General features: G+C 36.4%; 1 protein-coding gene across 2 annotated transcripts in view; it reads left to right on the top strand.

The window, feature by feature from the left end:
• The window catches only part of UGGT1 (UDP-glucose glycoprotein glucosyltransferase 1), a 111273-nt gene that overhangs the window by 14991 nt on the left and 75781 nt on the right, over nucleotides 1-20501 (top strand). For both annotated transcript variants that reach the window (XM_055571871.1, XM_055571869.1), the window contains exons 5-15: nucleotides 1580-1692; nucleotides 3320-3494; nucleotides 4839-4935; nucleotides 5796-5874; nucleotides 7824-7924; nucleotides 8600-8699; nucleotides 9949-10009; nucleotides 14199-14290; nucleotides 15476-15626; nucleotides 18156-18275; nucleotides 19360-19445. In XM_055571871.1, coding sequence (XP_055427846.1) covers nucleotides 1580-1692; nucleotides 3320-3494; nucleotides 4839-4935; nucleotides 5796-5874; nucleotides 7824-7924; nucleotides 8600-8699; nucleotides 9949-10009; nucleotides 14199-14290; nucleotides 15476-15626; nucleotides 18156-18275; nucleotides 19360-19445 — 1175 coding nt within the window. The remainder of the gene's footprint in view (nucleotides 1-1579; nucleotides 1693-3319; nucleotides 3495-4838; nucleotides 4936-5795; nucleotides 5875-7823; nucleotides 7925-8599; nucleotides 8700-9948; nucleotides 10010-14198; nucleotides 14291-15475; nucleotides 15627-18155; nucleotides 18276-19359; nucleotides 19446-20501) is intronic.

Raw genomic sequence — 20501 nt, 5'->3', positions numbered from 1 at the left:
AGTGCCTGGGCTTCTCACTACAGTGGCCTCTTTTGTGGAGCACGGCCTCCAGGGTGCGTGGGCTAAAGTAGTTGCAGCTCACGGGCTCTAGAGCACTGGATGAGTAGTTGTGGTGCCTGGGCTTAGTTGCTCCGTGGCATGTGGGATTGTCCTGGACCAGGGATTGAACTGGTGTCCCTTGCATTGCAAGGCAGATTCTTAACCACTGGACCACCAGAGAAACCCTATATTACTTGTTAAAAGTGATAATGGTAGTATGTTTTTAAAAGAAATCTCTGTGTTTTGGGAGTTCCTTGATGGTCTAGCTGGAGAAGGAAATGGCAACCCACTCCAATATTCTTGCCTGGAGAATTGAGGAGCCTGGTGGGCTACAGTCCATGGGGTCGCAAAGAGTTGGACACGACTGAGCGACTTCACTTCACTTCACTTCACTTGATGGTCTAGAGGTTAGGTCTTTGGGCTTTCACTGCCATGGCCCAGGTTTAATCTCTGTTAAGTGAACTGAGATTCTGCAAGCCACGTGGTGTGGCCAAAAAAACTAAATGAATAATTTTTGTGTTTTATTGAGAGATACTGAAACATGCATGAAATGTTATTTGGAGTGTATATCAAAATGATCCAATGAAGTGTGGTAGGAAAATGGAGGAAATAAGATTTGGCCATAAATGGATAATTACCGAAATACTCATCATGGGTACATGGGAGTTTATTGTACTATTCTTTCTTTTTACAAATAGAAGTTTGGAAGTTTTGTAATAACTTAAAAAAGAGACAAAGAATGTAATGAAAAGTTTTAATGTTAATTTTTCATAGCAAGCTTTCCATTTCTTCCCCTCTTTTCTTAATTATTTGTATTCCAGCCATAGAAAAGAACATTCAATATGAATATATTACATAAATGACATCAGTGCATACAGCAGTGCTTGTCATCATGTCCTTTCTTTTTCCCGTTTCTTTACACTCGTGCATCTCGGTGAGCCTCTCATTAAGGTTGCGGGTGGACTTGTGTTGTCGTGCCTGGGCGTTAGTACATTTTCCTCTGAACATACCCCATAACTCATTCAACCTTTCTTTTAAATATCTTACTGTGCTGCTTGGGTGATTTTGCCTTTCCATATATACTCCTTTTTCGGTCCTGTTGGTTTTTTAGATGCAGTGTCATTCTTCCTGTTTCAGGGAGGGGCTTTGCATTAATCTGCATGTTATACTCAAGACTGGATTGTTGCACTTTGACACCTACAGCTGACATTTGTAAGCTTAGTTTTCTGCAAGGTACATATTCTATTCCCTGGATAGCTTTTGATGTCTTCTAAGATAGATTTTTAAAGTTCTGTTTTCGAAATAATAATAACACCTACTTCATGGAGTGATACTGGGAGGAGCTAGATGAACTGGTATAATAAGGAAAGTAGTGAAGCACAGAGCTCTTACTCCTGTCACATAATAAATGTTCAGTAGGTGTTGCCTTTGTTTTCACTGATGTCTTATTATCATTTTATTACCTATTTAGAATATTTATTTTTTCTCTTGTCTTTGGTTAGAAATTATTTTTAAAAATGTCTTGTATCTTAAATGACAGATAGCAGCTGATGAACCGCCACCAGAAGGATGTAATTCATTTTTTTCAGTGCATGGAAAGAAGACTTGTGATTTTGATACCCTTGAGACTCTTCTACTAACAGCCTCTGAAAGGTACATCTGTGTTTATTTAAGTGTCATGCATTCATTGTGCTTTCTTCTTATTTTTCTTCTGGATTTTGTAGTTTGTAAATATAGTGGTTTAGAATATGGATTCTGGAACCAGACTGACTAGATTTAAATCCCAACTCCATCACTTAAGATAGTTTTGCCTACTTAAGCAAATTATATAACCTTTCTTTCCTCATCTTGTTTCGAAATAGAGATAATAAGAGTACTTACTGTTATTTAGTAATGACTATATCAGAGAGCTTACATAGGCTTTTTCATCAGCTTAGTAAAGAATATTCTGTGTATTTAAACCAGTACCTGGAGTAATGATATTAATGGTAATGATCTCTAAGGATAATATTACTTTCAGACAAAGGAGATTATTTAAGATAATTGCAAGCTTAATTTGAATATTAAGTTGGTAATGGCTGACTTTTTTACTTAAAGGTAGGTTTCCTGTGATGGACAAATAATAGGTCCTTCTTGCTATCTGGCTAGGGCAGTAGCCCCTCTGTATATCCTCTCATACTTTTGTAAATAGGATAATAGCGATCTCTCTCTTTGAGGTTGCTCTGTGCCAGAAGTGCCAAGGGTGTTTTAGGTGAGGAAATTCTTCTTTAGTGAAATTACCTACTCAGCACCTGTCCTGTGCCCACCAGATGATATGAGTGCTTTTCCTCAGGGTGCTAACCAGAAACGCAGTGAGCAGCATTCAGCCGTCTCAGTGGGGAGGTGTGCACTTTTGAAATTGGCTGCATGGCAAAGAGCTGTTCACTGGGAAAAACAAGTTGACTGACTTGAAAAATTCTGTGTTTCATTTGTTACAATAATGCAGACCTTTATAAAGAAAAGAGTGATAATGTTTCCTCTTCTGAGATGTGATAACTTTTTAATGGATTGACATATATCCTCTTATACTTTTTTTCTGTGGTTATACATTTATGCAGGTAGGTGGGTTTATTTTTATAAGAGGCATCTTCCACTTAGTACATGTAGGTGTACCTCCTTAAGAGGGGTTGGTCGGTCATAACATCTGTGCATTATGATCTGTTAATACCTTGATGCCATTCTTAAAGGAGTTTTCTTGAGGGGGGAAGTTTCAAAATTTATGACGAAAACCTAAATAAATGTTAGATCCAGTAATAGGATGATCATAATGGTAAAAATGATAGAGAAGGGAGATGCTGTGATTGGGCAGTTATATGCTTAAAATAATCCCTGCTGTTTTGCATTACTCACACTTAGGTTTTCAGATAAAAAGATAATTATATTCTATTTATATAGTAGAATAATTTACCAAAGTTTTAGTACTATGAGGTCTGGATAGGTATTCGTTTCCTGGCCCCCCCCCCCCCTTTTGTAGGAATTGATGACAATTTCTAGTCAAAGTCTACATTTTATAATTTATATAATTTACATTTGTTATTTTTAATTATGGACCAATAAGACTTATATCTGACAGTATTCTTACTAATTAAAAGCTATTTAAGATTGTGATACTCAATTTTCTATTAAGATGCTTATAATCTTTACTTAAATTATCCTTGCTGTAGCTTCATTTTGCAGTGTTTTTAATGTTTAAAAACTTTTTTAAAGTTAACAGTCTTAAGTTTTTAATATTTATTTTCAGACCAAAACCTTTATTGTTCAAAGGAGATCACAGATACCCCTCATCTAATCCTGAAAGCTCAGTGGTTATTTTCTACTCTGAGATTGGCTCTGAGGAGTTTTATAATTCCCACCGACAACTTATTTCAAAAAGCAATGCAGGCAAAATAAATTACGTATTCAGACATTATGTATCAGTAAGTATTGACTTGTTTTATAACTGTTTTAAATGTTAATTTGCCCATGAAAACCTTAGCCCTTAAGCTAATAATTTCCCCCTTTATAAAATGACTTGATTTACTTCTTTGGAAACTGTGGTACTTTCATCAAATCTGTTATTTATACTTGGCTTGCCTTACTGAAGAAATATAAACAATTATGCTTTAAAAATGACTATATAAAGGTATGCTTTAAAATTTTAAAATAAAATTATGCTTTAAAAATAGCTTCCCAGGTGGTTCAGTGGTGAAGAATCCGTTTGCCAAGCAGGAGATGCAGGTTTGATCCTTGGATCAGGAAGATCCCCTGGAGAAGGAAATGGCAACCCACTCCAGTATTCTTGCCTGGGAAATCCTATGGGCAGAGAAACCTGGTGGGCTACAGTCCATGGGGTCACAGAGAGTCCGACACGACTTGGCAATAAAACAACACCAGTATAAGTTACGTTCTATTTCAAAATGAACCATGTAAATTATATTTAATTTCATCCAGATTTAATATGGGCATCATACCATGAAACTGATTCTTAAATTCAGTTCCTTTCTAAACCCTTTTTTTCCCTCCTTTTTGGAATTTTTCATTTGATGGAGGAGAATGTCTAAAGAGATAAAATCTAGCAGAATTGGTTTGAAATTAAGGTTTTCAAACTTTCTGTAGCTTTTAGCATTTAAAATATTTATATGTAAAGATCGTTAGCCTTTAAAGTCTCTTTGTCATATTGAGCTTAGTAAATACTGTTAAGTCCATGTGGAATAAAAATTTTAAAGGAAAACTTATATGAGCAGAAGCGGATTTGTCAGTATCCAGTTTTTGACCCTGTCCCACTATGCTCTATTGCTGGTATTAAAAGGCCATCCTCATTCAGGATGATGGTAAGCCTGTGACATTTGGTCAGCCCAAACCCTACCTGAAGACATTTAAATTCAGTAAAAAAATGTACACACACAAACACACACATTTACACACATGGTCTCAACAAAGCACTTCAAGGTTTGAAACCTTACCAGTTTTCAACCCTGTGTAGGTCCACAGCTTCTTTGTTATTTTCTCCATTTCTTCGTATGGTTTGGTGACCGTTACGCTTTCCACTATGCCTTCATCCACTTTTGTTTCTCCCTTGGAATTTCGGTTCTCACACTTGTGGCAGGATCCACAGTCTAAGGATTCCCATAGAAGTTCAAGCGTATCATGAGTGCCTAATCCTAGGTGATGACTGCATGACATTAATGTGGTTGCACTCTGTATGCCATGGTGCGTTAAGAGCTGGGTGGTCATGATGGCGTGGGAGCTCGGTGGTGATGGAATGCTTGCTCTGTCTGCAGAACCCCAGGAAGGAGCCTGTTTACCTCTCTGGCTATGGTGTGGAGTTGGCCATTAAGAGCACCGAGTACAAGGCCAAGGATGATACTCAGGTGAAAGGTGAATTTGTAAATTAAGACCAACGCGTTTTCTTTAGATACGACAAGTTAAAGGGGAATTTTTTTCTTTAATGAAAAAGAATAGATTTAGGAGAATGATGAAGCTGTGTTTAAATCTTGGTTCTGTTATATTCGAGTTGGGTGACAAATTCTGTAGGTCCTAATTTTTTACTCTGTAGAACGTGGTTAATGATATATGCCTTTTTAAGTATTTGTAAGGAGAAAATAAGATGTATAGGTAAAAAAATTTTACAAAGTTTTTGATAAAATAAAGTTCAGTAAGTAGTAGCTACTGTTATTGATAATAAGTAGCTCACAAATAGTAATTAACTTGTGATCCAATATGAAATCTTAAACTATTATGTAATTAACAAACAGTTTAATTTTTTGTTGTTGTTGTCATTTTCTGACTTGGAACAGTTTATTATGGATACTTCTTGTTGTAATATGCTAGGGTTTTGAATTTCAGCAAGGTTTATGTGTACTCTTTTTATGTCTTTTGCTTTATTTTAAAGGTAAAAATGATTGATTTTGGGACATGGAAGGTAGCCTAGTACTTCATCATTTTGTTCTCAATAATTATATCTAGGATTAAGTTGCCTAGTTACAAATTCCTCAGAATTTTGATATTGAAATACCTGTTATTCTTAATTTTGAAGTATTTAAATGTAAAAATTTTCAAAGTTCAAGGAAAAATACATTCTTACTTTATCCAGGAACACAGGATATATCAAAAACACATTTATAAATGCTATTTTAGTTTCAGGTATTTTAAAATGTTTTCTTATATTTTTCAAATTTTATGAAGTTAATATTTTTATATTCTGAATGATTAGACATGTAATTGCTGTGCTTTTGTAGGAACTGAAGTTAACACCACAGTGATTGGTGAAAGTGATCCTATTGATGAAGTTCAAGGGTTTCTCTTTGGAAAGTTAAGGTATATATTCTTTTAACTCTTTAGGCTTCTTAGCATTGTAAGTATCATCTTTCTCATTACTATATCTCCTGTTTCTCAAGAGTACTTTACATATGTAATCTGATATGAGAAGATGACCATTTAGTTTCTAGTATGTTTATGATTTTTAGTAATTCTGAAGCACATTATTCTTACATGATACTATGACTGCCTCCTTATGGCTTAAGTTGATTTCCCTTTTTGGACCTTGTAGTTGACAGTATTAAAGTTACATTCCACTTTTTGATTCACATAGTAGGAGAAATCTAATAATTTTATGTAATCTTTTCCTGAGAAAATCAAGTGTATTTTAACTTAAAGAGGTTATAGCTATTTTTTTTTTTTGCTTGTTTTTTGTCTCTTTTAAAAAAATTATTGAAGTATAGTTGATTTACAATGTTGTGTTTATAGCTATTTACTTATGCTCAGCATAGCTTGAAAAATTGCAAAAGAGTTATAATAGGTATGGAAGATTTTATAGGTTCAGTTGAAATACATTTTATTGCAATTTGCTTTATATGAAAGAAGATAGAAAATGGCTTTTTGAAGAAGATTTCATTAACTGTTTTACAAAAGCATCTTAGAATTTTTACCTGAAAAATCTTCTTAGCTCTTATTTTAAATGTTGCAGCTATTTCTGATATGACTTCTCATTGTTCTGAGCCCTGAATTCTGCTCAGGGCTCAGGGAAATCTTAATTAGGACATCTGTGGTGTGCTTTTTAAAAAAATAGAAATAGTATATGTAGGTGTAGTTTCATACACTTTAGCTTTAACATTTGGTTGAGTAAAATGATGTAACTAAAGTTTAGCAGAGATGATTTCGTGTTGAGTGACTGCACACACTGAGTTCATCTTGTGCGTATGTACATTTCTTTGTGTTGAACACCAATTATGGCCTCATTAGTATGCAGTCAGGTTCCATTTTTATTGCATCCAGATTTCCATAATTCCTTTTCATATTCACGTTTTATGTTTGTTTTTTGGGTAGCATTATGATTTCATGTATTTACAGCACAGTATTGTGTAGAATATTGAAGACATTTTCCTTTATGGACATTCAGAATAGTTATTTAGCTGTTTAAAGTAATTGACCCATTTTAAGACACTTTTATCATGAAGAAAGGTTTGTAATAACTCAAATGTATTGGTTGGATGGTGAGTGATCTGGGTAAATGTTTTACTTTTGGCATGTTGTATTTAAGAAATTTTGAGTTATAATATTTAAAAACAATTAGTCTATTCCATCTGTGTTTCTGATCTAAATGATGTATGTCTGACTCTGAAAATTTGTTTTACTAACTTTAAATAGAATGCACTATATTTTGAGATAAACTAGGCAAAATCCAATTATTTTGGAAATCTTGAATTATATTCACGTGAGTAAAGGATTTATGGGCAGGTATTGAAAGAAATTCATTTTGGGACCAGCAGCAAGGTATTTCCAGTTTTATTTTGAGAAATTAAAAAGTTTCAGGAAAGGAGAATAATATACCCACACACTCACCACTCAAAATTGATTGTTGCTGTCATACTTGCTTTTCTGTATGAAAAAACTGTGAATTGAGTTTTTTTCCCTTCAACATAATGCTTTCTTTTCCTTAAAGAAAGAAAAGAAGAAACAAGTTGAGTAAAACACAGTGAATAGAGTTGAGGTCCTCTCTCTTCCATACTCTCAGTCCCACTCCTCTCCATCCCCTCAGAGACAGAAGCACTCTTGTAGTGATGCATTTTTAAAATCTGTGTTAGTTTTTAAATGAACTTATTGATTTTTTTTTAAGAAAAGTAGTTATACTTTAACATTTTTCCTATATTGTAGGATTTTTTCTATTACGTAGAGGGAAAAGTTGTGAAGATAAATTTGAGGTCAACTTCTAAATGCTTTGGGAAAGAAAAGACACATGAAAGGAATTGATTTTGTGTTTCTTTCAGAGACCTGCACCCTGACCTGAAGGGACAGTTGAAAGAACTCAGAAAGCATCTGGTTGAGAGCACCAATGAAATGGCACCTTTAAAAGTCTGGCAGTTGCAAGGTAATAAAAATGTAGAAGAATCGTTCTAAATTTTACGGTGTTAAAAAAGTTAGAATTTGTATTTGTTCGTATTTATTCACAGATTTTAAGGGTCCTGTGATTTATTATGATTTATCAGAAATGGAAGGAAGTCCTTTTGTAGACAGATAACACTTAGCAGAATAATATATATTTATGGAAGAATACCAGATTTTTCTCTCTTTGCCCAGATGTGTTAGTTTGTAAAACTAGAAACAAGCTTGTCAGAATCTTTGTGTTTCTATATGTACACATTTATGAAACAGTTGGATGCTAAAGGCATCTCAGTATGGCAGGATGTGCTCTTCTGGTCCAAAGAACTATATGTCAAAGTTTTTTTCCCAAGATAATTTACTAAAATCTTTTGCTATACTTTGTGATATGTTGTAAATTCAGAAGAAGGAAAAGGATTTGGGTTGGGTTAATCCTGTGCTAAATGTGTTGGCACGTACCCTAGTGTTTATGCAGGCAGATTGAGGAACGGCTGCAGTAAACACTCTAGGGGCCTGTGAATTGAGTAAAACCTGGACACGCTCTGAAATGGTGGCATTCTAAGGCATTCTTAATTACCAAGAAAATAATGGGAAATAAATGTTTTTTCCTATTTCTCATTGTGTTAGATTAATACACTTCAACTTCTGTTTGACGTTGTTGCAGATCTAAGTTTTCAGACTGCTGCACGGATCTTGGCTGCACCTGTTGAGTTAGCTCTCGTGATTATGAAGGATCTCAGTCAAAACTTTCCCACCAAAGCCAGGTAACACAGAGTAATAGAGTTTTGAGACAGTCTTCTTTTTACCATATGTCTAATTATGTCCATGCTTACGCCATGTTGAAGCCACTAAATTATGAAAATGCTTAGAAAATTAAAGTTCTGTTGCTACCAGTGCTGTACTACTTTCAGGAAGGCACCCTGCATTATGTGGTTGAAGAGAGTAACTGCAAATAATCACGTTCCTCAGCAACAAAACAGAAATAACAGTACCTGCCTTTCAGGATTAGATGAGTTAACAAAATTTAACGAATGCAGACATTACTAATCTAGGGTCTGGTGTGGACTCTAGTGCTTTTCTTCTAAACAATTTCATATATATCGTCTTAATCAGCCTTAATGAAGAAAATGAATTACAGAGGCTGACTTGTTCATAGTGACTGATTAAGGTTTTGAATGCAGCTTTTCTGCATTGCTTTCAGTTGTATAAAGGTCTTCTACTTCTCATAAATACGAGGCAAACTTGTTTTAAAAGCCACATTTTCTGAAACTTAAATGATTGTCAGTCCTTTACTTGAGTAATTGAATGAAGTGTTTTAACTGAGATGCTTTTGTAAATAAATTTGTTTACTTGGTTGGTCTTGGAAAACACTTAGACAGGACGTAAAAATCATGTAGTACATCCTTATCTAGTCATGTGTGCTGTTGGTATGTGCGTGCGAAGTTGCTTCAGTTGTGTCTGATTCTTTGTGACCTTGTGGACTGTAGCCCACCAGGCTTCTCTGTCCATGGGGATTCTCCAGGCAAGAATACTGGAGTGGGTTGCCATGCCCTCCTCCAAGGGATCGAACCTGATCTCTTATGTATCCTGTATTAGGAGGTGGGTTCTTTACTACTAGCGGCACCTGGGAAGCCCTGTTGAAGACATACATATGCTTAAAAAGGTTGAGGAGTCTGTAGCCTTAACTTATTTAACATTATCCTTTTATTCTGAGCTGTAGAGATGATGTATAGGAATAGAGTTGCATATATTTAACTAAGTTCCTGGAAATAACTGCACTTCCATTAAAATCAGCTATTACTAATTACTTTTCCTTGGTTTTATATCTTATGATAATGAACAAATATACACGTCTGAGAGGAGAAATTTATTTTATCAGTTGTAAAGGTTTAGAGTTTTTTCCATTTAGTTTTTTTTGTAATTTATTGAACAGTGTGTTGTTTCATATAGGGAAATTGAAGTCATGTATATCAAATACTAGACCAATCACTGATAATGTTTTTCTTTCCTTAGAGCAATAACAAAAACAGCTGTGAGTTCAGAACTTAGAGCTGAAGTGGAAGAGAATCAAAAGGTACTAACCAATGGAAAATAGTAGACTTTCTATTTTGTATTATATCTTTAAAGATGCACAAATGTGAGTTAAATCAGTGACGTTTAATGGTTTTACTCTTCTTTTATTAAAGATGATGGTATTTTGATTCATTTCTAGAATCTTTTTTATACTTTGCGTTTTTAATCACAGTTAAATATGAATATAACTCAAAGCATCAAATAATATTATCAGTTTCTTTAGAAAAATAACATCCTCCCTAACATGTCCCACTCCTTGTGTATCCCCCCTTCCCAGAAGCATCTGCTTTCAAATCCTGATTTCTTTTGATATTTATCTCTAGATTCTAGCAAGCTTAAATTGGTACTTTCTCGTTTTCCAGTCTCATGTATTGGCTTCTGTTACAATGGTGATGTTTACCTTTCTTTCACTGCGCTCCCTCTCCTCCCACTGCCTACCAATACTTCATATTGGCGCTGTCCCCGTCTCTCTACTGTCCCTTTAGTTTTGTCACGATTATATCAGTTTTGATCTGCGTCACTGTGGACTGGTTGTTCTTTGTGTCTAGTGTTGTGCTGTGCTTAGTCACTCAGTAATGCTCAACTCTTTGCGACCCCATTGATTGTAGCCCACCAGGCTCCTCTCTCCATGGGGATTCTTCAAGCAAGAATACTGGAATGGGTTGCCATGCTCTCCTCTCTTTATGTCTAGTACATATCAATTATCCTGGGACCTTCCTTTAACCTCTTTTGTTGGATCTCCTATCTCTTGGCTATCTATCCATGTCTTCTTTGATTTTGGTTTACTCCCTTATTTTGGTGCAGCAAATCATTCTTCATGAGAAGGGTTGTGTGTGACGTAAATTCTAAGAAATCAGTTTTCCATTTTTTTTTTTGACCATGCTGTGTTGCATGGATCTCAGTACCCTGACAAGGGATCGAACCCACACCTCCTGCAATGAAAGGGCAGAGTCTTAACCACTGGACCTTCAGGGAAGTCCCTTCTGTTTCTATCAGTAGCTTGGCTGGGTATAGAATTCTAGGTTGGAAATTATTTAGAAGTTTGAAGGCACTGCTCTTTGGAATTTTGGTTTCCATTATGGCTTTTGAGAAGTCTGAAGCCTTTATATGCTGTTGTGTTTTTTTTTTTTTTGAATCATAGGATCTTTGCTTTGACCCTAGTAATCTGAAATTTCACAGTGATAATGCCAAGAAGGGCAATGCCAAAGAATGTTTAAACTACTGTAAAACTGTACTCATTTCACATACTAGCAAGGTTATGATCAAAATCCTTCAAGCTAGGCTTCAGCAGTACATGAATTGATAACTTTCAGATGTACATGCTGGGTTTAGAAAAGGCAGAGGAACAAGAGATCAATTTGCTAACATTGTTTAATCATGGAGAAAGCAGGGGAATTCCAGAAAAACATCTGCTTCATTGGCTGCATTAAAGCCTTTGACTGTGTAGGTCACAAAAAAACTGTGCAAAATTCTTAGAGGAGAATACCAGGTCACCTGACCTGTCTCCTGAGAAACCTGTATGCAGGTCAAGAAGCAACAGAACCAGATGTGCAACAACTGACTGGTTCAGAATTGGGAAAGGAGTACATATTGTCACCCGGCTTATTTAAGTTGTATGCAGAGTACATCACGGGAAATACTGGGCTGGATGAATCCCAAGCTGGGAGTTAAGATTTCTGGGAGAAATATCAACGTCCTTAGATAGGCAGATGGTACCAGTCTGATGGAAGAAAGTGAAGAGAAACTAAAGAGCCGCATGCAAAGGGTGAAAGAGGAGAGGGAAAAAGCTGGCTTGAAACTCAACATTCAAAAATCTAAGGTCATGGTGTCAAGTCCCATCACTTCATGGCAAATAGAAGGGGGAAAACTGGAACAGTGACAGATTTTATTTTCTTGGACTCCAAAGTCACTGTGGATGGTGATTGCAGGCATGAAATTAAAAGATGCTTATTCCTTGGAAGGAAAGCTATAACAAACATAGACAGCATAATCAAAAGCAGAGACATGACTTTGCCAACAAGGGTCCGTATAGTCAAAGCTATGGTTTTTCCAGTAGTCGTGTACAGATGTGAGAGTTGGACCATAAAGAAGGCTGAGTGCTGAAGAATTGATGCTTTGGAACTGTGGTGCTGGAGAAGCCTCTTGAGAGTCCCTTGGACAGAAAGGAGATCAAACCAGTCCATCCTAAAGGAAATTAACCTTGAATATTCTTTGGAAGGACTGATGGTAAAGTTGAAGCTCCAGTACTTTGGCCCCCTAATGTGAAGGACATTGGAAAAGACCCTGATGCTGGGAAAGATTGAAGGCAAAGGGAGAAGAGGGTGGCAGAGGATAAGATGGTTAGATGATACCACTGACTCAGTGAACATTATTCTGAGCAAACTCTGTGAAATAGTAGAGGATGGAGGAGCCTAATGTGCTGCAGTCCATGGAGGTGCAAAGAGTCGGACACGAATTAGCAACTGCATTACAACAACAATGCCTTTTAAAAAAGTCTTTGTACTTTTTAGTGGTTGGTGGACCCTTTAAATCTGGAAAATCATTTCCTTTAGTTTTGGGAAATTTTCTGGACTTACTTCTTTGCATTTGTTCTTTTTGGTTTCTCTTTTCTGTTTCTCTAGAACTCCTGTTTACTCTTAAGATGTTATACCTTCTTGACTTGTTTGACCTAATTAAAAATCTTTTATTTCTTGTTTTCTAGTTCTTTTGTCTTTTATTTTTAAACTTTCTGGGATGGATTTTCAGACCATTTGTTGAGATTATTTTCTTTAGTTGACAAATTTTTAATTTACAAGGGTTATTGGATTCTTCTTTTTATGGTGTTACTTTTCTGAAGATATCAGTGGTTCATGTGTGTGTTTTCTTCTCTTTTCATAGTCTGTTTCCTTTTAAGTTGCCTTTCTTTTTGTCTTGGCCTCTTGTCTTAAATGTTGGTGGCTTTCCTGAGATACCTGGTGATCTCTCACTAACTGCTTGTATTGGAGAGCAAGGCAATAAAAAACTGATTGAAAGCCCTAAGAATGCAGCTCTGTGACTGTAGGCTAAGCTGATATGGCCATTTCTTAGGGCACTCCCGTGACAGATCTTTAAACTTTTCGTCTTAAGCTGGGTAGTCTCCAGAAAAGGATCTTCTCATCTTCTGCCTGGCAGGGTTGTTGAAGCCCAGAAGAGCAGAGCATTTGATAGCTTCCACTCGGTCACCTGTTTTCAGCATAGGATCCCCACCCTCAGTTGTGTTTCATTTCTCATAGATCCCAGTCAGTCCTTCCCACAGTCACAGGGTGCTGTGTTCACAGCCTTGGAGTGAGCAGATGTGGAGTTTTCCTTTCCCATGTAAAAATTTCTGATTCTCATTGATGCAGTTTTTTATTATCTACCCTTCTCTTGCTTATCATTTATCTTCTGAGGGCAAAGAAGCAAAAGCTGTGGCTTCTGCGTTGTTTTGTTTTATGTTTTTCCCACACAGTGCTAGATCTTAGAGTTCATTTCTCTTGGTCCACTGACTGCGGGGTCATGAAGGGAGCTCAGTGGTCCCTGCTGCTCACTCCCAGCCCTGGGAGAGCTTAGGGATCCAAGTTCTGTCCCAAGCATCTGATTTGTTTCTTTCCTTCTCTATTGTGTGGTGTCGAATATATGATTAACAGTGCCGGTTTCCTTTGAGAGAAAGAATTGAATGGAAAAGATAGAAGTCAATAGAAGCTATGATATGGCATCAAAGCAGTGTTTCCAGTGGGTTAGGCAGTTCTGAAGGCTGCAGGGGCTGTGCGGTTGTGTGTGTTCCACCCTGACTGTGAGCATCAGTTGGAGGGCCCCCTAAAGGCCAGGCCTTAGAGAGCATGGGTGCATATAGGTGCCTTCCTTAGCTCAGCGACTCAGTTTCTTAGTATGCCTTAGTTTGGAGGTTTAAGGGAGGTTTAGGGTTTTGAAACCCTTTTGAATCAGATCCCTGTACTTCATCCAGAAGGCCAGCTGTTAGTGACTGCTGGCTCAACCTTGACTAGCATCACAGACAGGCAAGGGTATCAGAAAAGTAAATCTCAGCACTTGGGGCTTATTGAATACCCTCCCTACCCCAACATTGTAGGAAACACTGTAATGATCATTGTCAATATTTGTACATAAAGCCAGAAACATGGAAATTTTTGTTAAACATTCTCTTCCTACTCCTTAATCAATTTTTCATATTTCAGTATTTCAAGGGAACTTTAGGGTTACAGCCTGGAGATTCAGCACTATTCATCAATGGACTTCATATTGATTTAGAGACACAAGATATATTCAGGTATGGATAAATATTTTTCACTCTGATAAGTTTTCATAGTGTGTGGCTCCTTGTGATATGTCCAGACTGTTGTTCCTCCTTGATGTGACATGCTGCAAAACCTGATGACTCATCAGCCCAGTGAGTGCATTTAGGTAGTCCATATTCTGGCTGGGATGGGCAGAATGATACTTGGCCATTTTTTATCATAATGTACATCTGATACCTTGGACATTTAAGGTCCAAGTGTCTATTATTTGAATAGCTATCTTTTTGTTAAAATGTGGTTTAGGATTAAATTTCTCTAAATTGTCCCCATGAATTTTGAGGTGGGTGGGTGTGGAAGACAAGTGGAATTCTTATTTTATCTTTGAAATTAAAAGTGACATAGTTGACACTAAGGCTTTATAATAGTGAAAACAAAAGCTATGGTTGGTTAATGTTTCAGAAGAAGCAGCTTCCACAGTAAGATACTCTTCACAATAATTTAATTAAGCTTTTATGTCCACATACTGCTTTCAGACCTAGTAAAAAATTGGTAAAGAACACATTAAAAACTGCCCTCATTTTTATTTCATATTAAAAAAACCTTTAATTTTCCATACTATTACAAACTGTGTACTAGCTTTTTGTAAACACTTTTCAATAATGCAGAGATAAAGGAACTAAACAGTGAAGTCTTAATTGTGTTTCATCTTATTTAATCTTCCTTACCCTGCAAACCTTTTAAGTTGGGTGTGAATTCCTCCAGACCTTTTTCTATGATCATATGTGTGTGGGCCTTTTGGGAATCGATACTGATATTGAAACACATTATTTACTGTATTTTTTGGTGTTACTAAATTATTTTCAGATAGTTATAGATTCATGTGCAATTATAAGAAATATCACAGGGAGATTACTTTAGTGTTTTTAAAAACATACAGTGTAAAATCCAGATTTAGGATTATTTCATCCTCAAATTGTGTGTGTGTGTAGTTAATCTCTATACAATGTATACATTGGTAAGTATAAATAAATATCAACCAAGAAGCAAGTCTTACCCACTCTGTTCTGCATATTTGGACAAAATGAACCAAGGGAAGAACCTCCTCTTTTGATTTCTCAACTACTGTGAAGGGGCATTGAGTTTGAACTGATGAATTTTTTCATGGTGAGAAATTTTTCTTAGGGTCCTTTTTCCTAAATACTGTTTTTTTCCCCCAGTCTGTTTGATATATTGAGGAATGAAGCTCGGGTGATGGAGGGTCTACATAGACTGGGAATAGAAGGCCTTTCTCTGCATAATGTCTTGAAACTGAATATACAGCCCTCTGAGGCCGACTATGGTGTGGACATCAGGAGCCCTGCTATTTCGGTAGGTATTCCGTGAGTGTCCAGGGGGTGATCTGGCCAATTATTTTATTATGGATTTCGCATTTGTCTTCTATGAAAGATAAGTTATTCCTGTCATCTCTTTATTGGCATCAAAGATTTGCAACAACTGCTTATATGGCATATGTGTGTATAATAAAGTAGGCTCTTAAATGCTCCAGAAAGTTGAGTCATTTGGTTTAATGTGGTTAAGACAGTGATTTTTCGAATTTTATATCTCCTTAGGAATCAGCTGAGCACCTCTTGGGAAAGTGTTTAGTTTTTTTAGTTGCATGCTAGTCTTGTGTGATTTTGTTTAAAAATATTATTTTAGCTACCAAGCCTCTTTAAGAAAAGACTTTGATATTTTATACTGAATGACTTATATAGATTAATATCTGCTATATGATGTCTCTGGGCCTTTGTCTCCTCAGATATGAGGGACTAGAGGGGTCGGAGCTGCCTGGGTATTTGTCATGAAAGTGACACAGGTGGTAGAGATGCATCCGCACCTTTCGCTCTCCAGGCCCTTTTTCTTGGTGTCTGTCCTGCATTTATTTTAGGGAAATTTTTTGGAAAGGGGAGTAATACAGAATGTAGATGTTTCCTACTTGAATTCTCACTTGGTGTTATAACTGTTATGTTGATGAATACTGTTATGTGATTTGTTTTTCTGTAGAATTTTTTTCATTACAGAGTAAAGATATTGACATAATTAACAATCATAGGACCCATTACCATACTTACTAAATGTTAGTTTAATCATTTCATGTTTTCTTGGAAGAAAAAAATGTTTCAGTCAAAGCCCTCTTTATATCTCTTCCTAGCTCTAGCCCTCTCCTCACTGCAGGTAATTCATCTTTTGAAGTGGGCATGTATCCCTCCTGTCACTTATTTGATCATTTTCTTCCCTGTCATATGTTTTTAAAATTTTGAAAAATGCCACATCTCAGTATCCTTCATCAAATTTTAAAAAAATGAGTTACTCAACAATTTTTTCAAGACTTATCTGCTTGATACATAAAGGTCTAGTTTATCATATCATGTTTTATATTCTTCTTATTTTTTAAAAATATCTTTTATAAATTCACAATGTGGAATTTAAGACATACAAAAGAGTGTATATTGAAAAAACTCTTCACCGAGCTGTCCAGTTTTTCTTCTTAGAAGCAACTGCTGCTGCTGCTGCTGCTGCTGCTGCTAAGTCGCTTCAGTCGTGTCCGACTCTATGCGACCCCATAGACGGCAGCCCACCAGGCTCCCCCGTCCCTGGGATTCTCCAGGCAAGAACACTGGAGTGGGCCTAGAAGCAACAGGCTTTACCAATTCATTGTATATCCTTCCAGAAATACTCTTTATGTACATGAACAAAGTATTATTCACATACTTTCCCACCCTGCTGTTTTGTACAGATATTATGTACCATTTAATTCATTCATTTTTTATGAATATTTAGTTGTTTCTAATTCTTTGCTGTTTTGAGCAGTATTGTTAGGGCCCTTTTGTACCTCTCTCTTTGTACATTTGAGAATTTAATATTCGGGATAGATACCTAGAGCTGCAGTACTTAGTGGTAGGATAGTAGCAAAAGTTTCATCTTTGAAGTGAAGTGAGGTGAAAGTTGCTCAGTCATGTCCAACTTCTTGCGACCCCATGGACTCTCTCCAAGCCAGAATACCGGAGTGGGTAGCCTTGTGGGGTAGATACCTGGAGCTGCAGTACTTCGTGGTAGGATAGTAACAAAAAGTTTCATCTTTAGTAGGTCATTTTCTCCAAAGTGACTGTTTCAGACTTCAGAATTGGATGAAAATGCCCACTGTTCTGTATTTTTGCCTATTCTTGGATATTGACAATATGAGTGAAATTACATTGTGCTTAGTTTATATTTCTTGGATTACTAGTGAAGGTGTGTATCTTTGCTTGTGTTAATTGCCCATTTACAATTCCTCTATAAATTCCTTATTCATATTTTTGACTCATTTCTATTTCTCATACGTTCCTTGCCTTTTTAAATTGATATGTTAGATTTCTGTAGATATTCTTGACACTAGTCCTTTATTCATTTTGTAAGTTGCAAATACCTTCTTATATTCTGTGGCTTGTGTTTTAGTCACTTTAAAAAAAAAAAATTATTGATGTATTTTTGGCTGTGCTGAGTCTTCATTGCTACATGTGGTCTTCCTGCCAAGAGCAGGGGCTACTTCCTAGTCGCCGTGTGTGGGCGTCTCCTTGCAGCCGCTTCTCTTGTCGTGGGGCACGGGCTCTATGCTTGTGGGCTTCAGCAGTTGTGGCACCTAGGCTTAGTTGGCTCACAGCATGTGGGGTCGTCCTGGACCAGAGATCGAACCTGTGCTCTCTGCATTGGAGACATTACCACTGGACCACAGGGAAGTCCTAGTTACTCATTTTTCTACTTTGAAAATGGTCTTTTCACTACGTGATTATTCTTGAAATAAAGTCTTACTGTTATTTTTGCAAATTTCACTGGTGGTAACTGAAGTATATACACCATGCTGTGTTCTTTTTTTTGTAGTGGATCAACAACCTGGAAGTTGATAGCAGATACAATTCATGGCCTTCTAGTCTACAAGAATTGCTTCGCCCCACCTTTCCTGGTGTGATCCGACAGATCAGGAAGAACTTGCACAACATGGTAAGTGAAGCTCCTTGTTGCTGGACCATGATCTCTGTTTCTCCCTTGCCTTCTTCCTTTTCTCTCGTATCTACAGTGTTTGCGTCTCTCCTTTACTAGTTGCTTCTCTGCCTCGTTCCTGCCCCCCACTAATACCACTAAATATGTTTTTTTTCTAGCTCTGTGTTCAAATTGAAAGGGTTTGGAAATGTATTCATTGTAGGGCTGTGAAATGTCCGTGTATAAGGGATGCTCCTCAGCTTTAACCTGAAGGTTTAGATTGTCTTGAGTTTTAAGATAGTTTTCCTTTTTCACTCAGAAGATAAATATATCTACTGTTTTTCTTGAATAGCTTAATCCCTAAAATTTGATAGTTCAGTTTATTCTCTTAAATAAATCTTTGCCAGCTCCTACTTTTTATCCTTATTCCACTGCTTTAGAAAGACAGAGGTTCTTAGTTGGCCCTCTTTCCCCATCTCATTTCTTTCTCTTTCCTCATGTAGCTCCTGCAGAGACGGGATGAGGGCTGAGGTTGGCTTCCTGAGAACTTTTCAGGGAAACGGTCTTCTATACTTCTGTCACTCTTTTGAAACCCCCCTTTTTCCCTTCCTAGTCAAAATTTCAGTCTTTTTTTTTTCTTGGCATATGAAATAATTTATTAAATGAGAACTTTATTTGATTCAATGAGATGGCTATTATTTTTTAAAGCACACCATGAAAGCTTAATACATGATACCTATTATTGTGGTCTAAAAATTGGGTTCTATGCTTTGAAATGAATACCCAAGAAGCTAATCTCTGTTTTCTAAAGTGGAAGAATTAATAAAATATGTATTGTTAAGTAGTGAAGGATAGGAATAAGGTATCTGGATGTAGTTTTCATGTTAGCATAAGATCATGACAAAATCATTTAGTCTTTGAGTACCATGTTCTTTGAATACAGAGGGAGGGTAACTGCTTGCTATTTGTATAATTTCTTTTTTATAAGGTTCAAAAGTAGCTGGAGGAAAATGGCCAACCCAATAAAAAGATGTAAGGCATTTTTACTGACCCAGTGGCATTTGAATGAATGTCATTTCATGTTTTCCTTTCCCTCTTCCTGTAGGTTTTCATAGTTGATCCTGCTCACGAAAGCACTGCAGAGTTGATTAACACAGCTGAGATGTTCCTCAGTAATCATATACCACTAAGGTAACATCATTGTTGATTTGATAATATAACACTTAGTTGAGGTTTTGTTTGTCATTCTTAAATGCAAATCTGATACTACTGAACTTTAGGATAATTAATTGTGGGGATCATTAATTACAGTTTTATCTTTAGCTCAGTATGAAGCCAGTGTATTTTGGGGTCGAAAACTTGATTCTTAATGAATAGAATCTTACTATCATTGAGTTATTAGTAAATAGCCCATGTAAAATTAGCATGTGATCTCAGTTTATTTTCCAATGGAAGGGAATTTTCCTACACAAGTGTCCACATCACAAAGCCTACCTCCACTTTTGGCAGAGATAAGAAGCTTTGCCAAGAACTTTTGTTAGACTCAGAACTAAATGTATACACAGCTTTTTATAGATGCAAACAGACACATTTATTTCACTAAATAGATTTTACCAAATCTACCAACAGAGTATTTAAATGGCTGAGTTTCCACTGTGCCTTTTAAGAACAGTGTTTTAAGGTTTTACATATAAAAGTTAAGGTATTTTCACTCACATTCTAAATAATATCTGATAATTTTATGAGTTGATAAAATTTGAATTCTTAGAAAACAAGAAAATTAAGAAGAAAAGAGCTCTTTAGTTAACAAATGTTATTGTGTGTTCCATACTTAGCACTGAGCTAAGTGCTGTGAGTGGTATATAAGGCACATTTCTACCCTCTTGGAAAAAGTGCAGCGCCTACTTCCTGTAAGATACTTGGTTAAGTGCTGAGTGATATCCTTACTAGTTATAAGTTCTTTGGAATTTCAGGGAAACAAAAGACTATAGACGGATATTTGGGAAGGACAAAGGTTTCATGGCAAAGTTGGATTTAAGTAGACTTTGAAGAAAAAGGTGGGTTTTCATTGATGGAAAAGCAGAGGTTTTGAGTTTAATGAAATTTTTAATGTAAACATGAATACTCTCTGCCTCAGGGGCGGATTACAGCCAGAGCTATGTTTGATTAAAAGGGAAATATAAGAGTGGTCATGTATGGATGTGAGAGTTGGACTGTGAAGAAGGCTGAGCACTGAAGAATTGATGC

This window comes from Bubalus kerabau, chromosome 3 (assembly GCF_029407905.1).
Source record: "Bubalus kerabau isolate K-KA32 ecotype Philippines breed swamp buffalo chromosome 3, PCC_UOA_SB_1v2, whole genome shotgun sequence".
NCBI classification, from domain to species: domain Eukaryota; kingdom Metazoa; phylum Chordata; class Mammalia; order Artiodactyla; family Bovidae; genus Bubalus; species Bubalus kerabau.
This window is presented reverse-complemented; position numbering and strand designations above follow the sequence as displayed.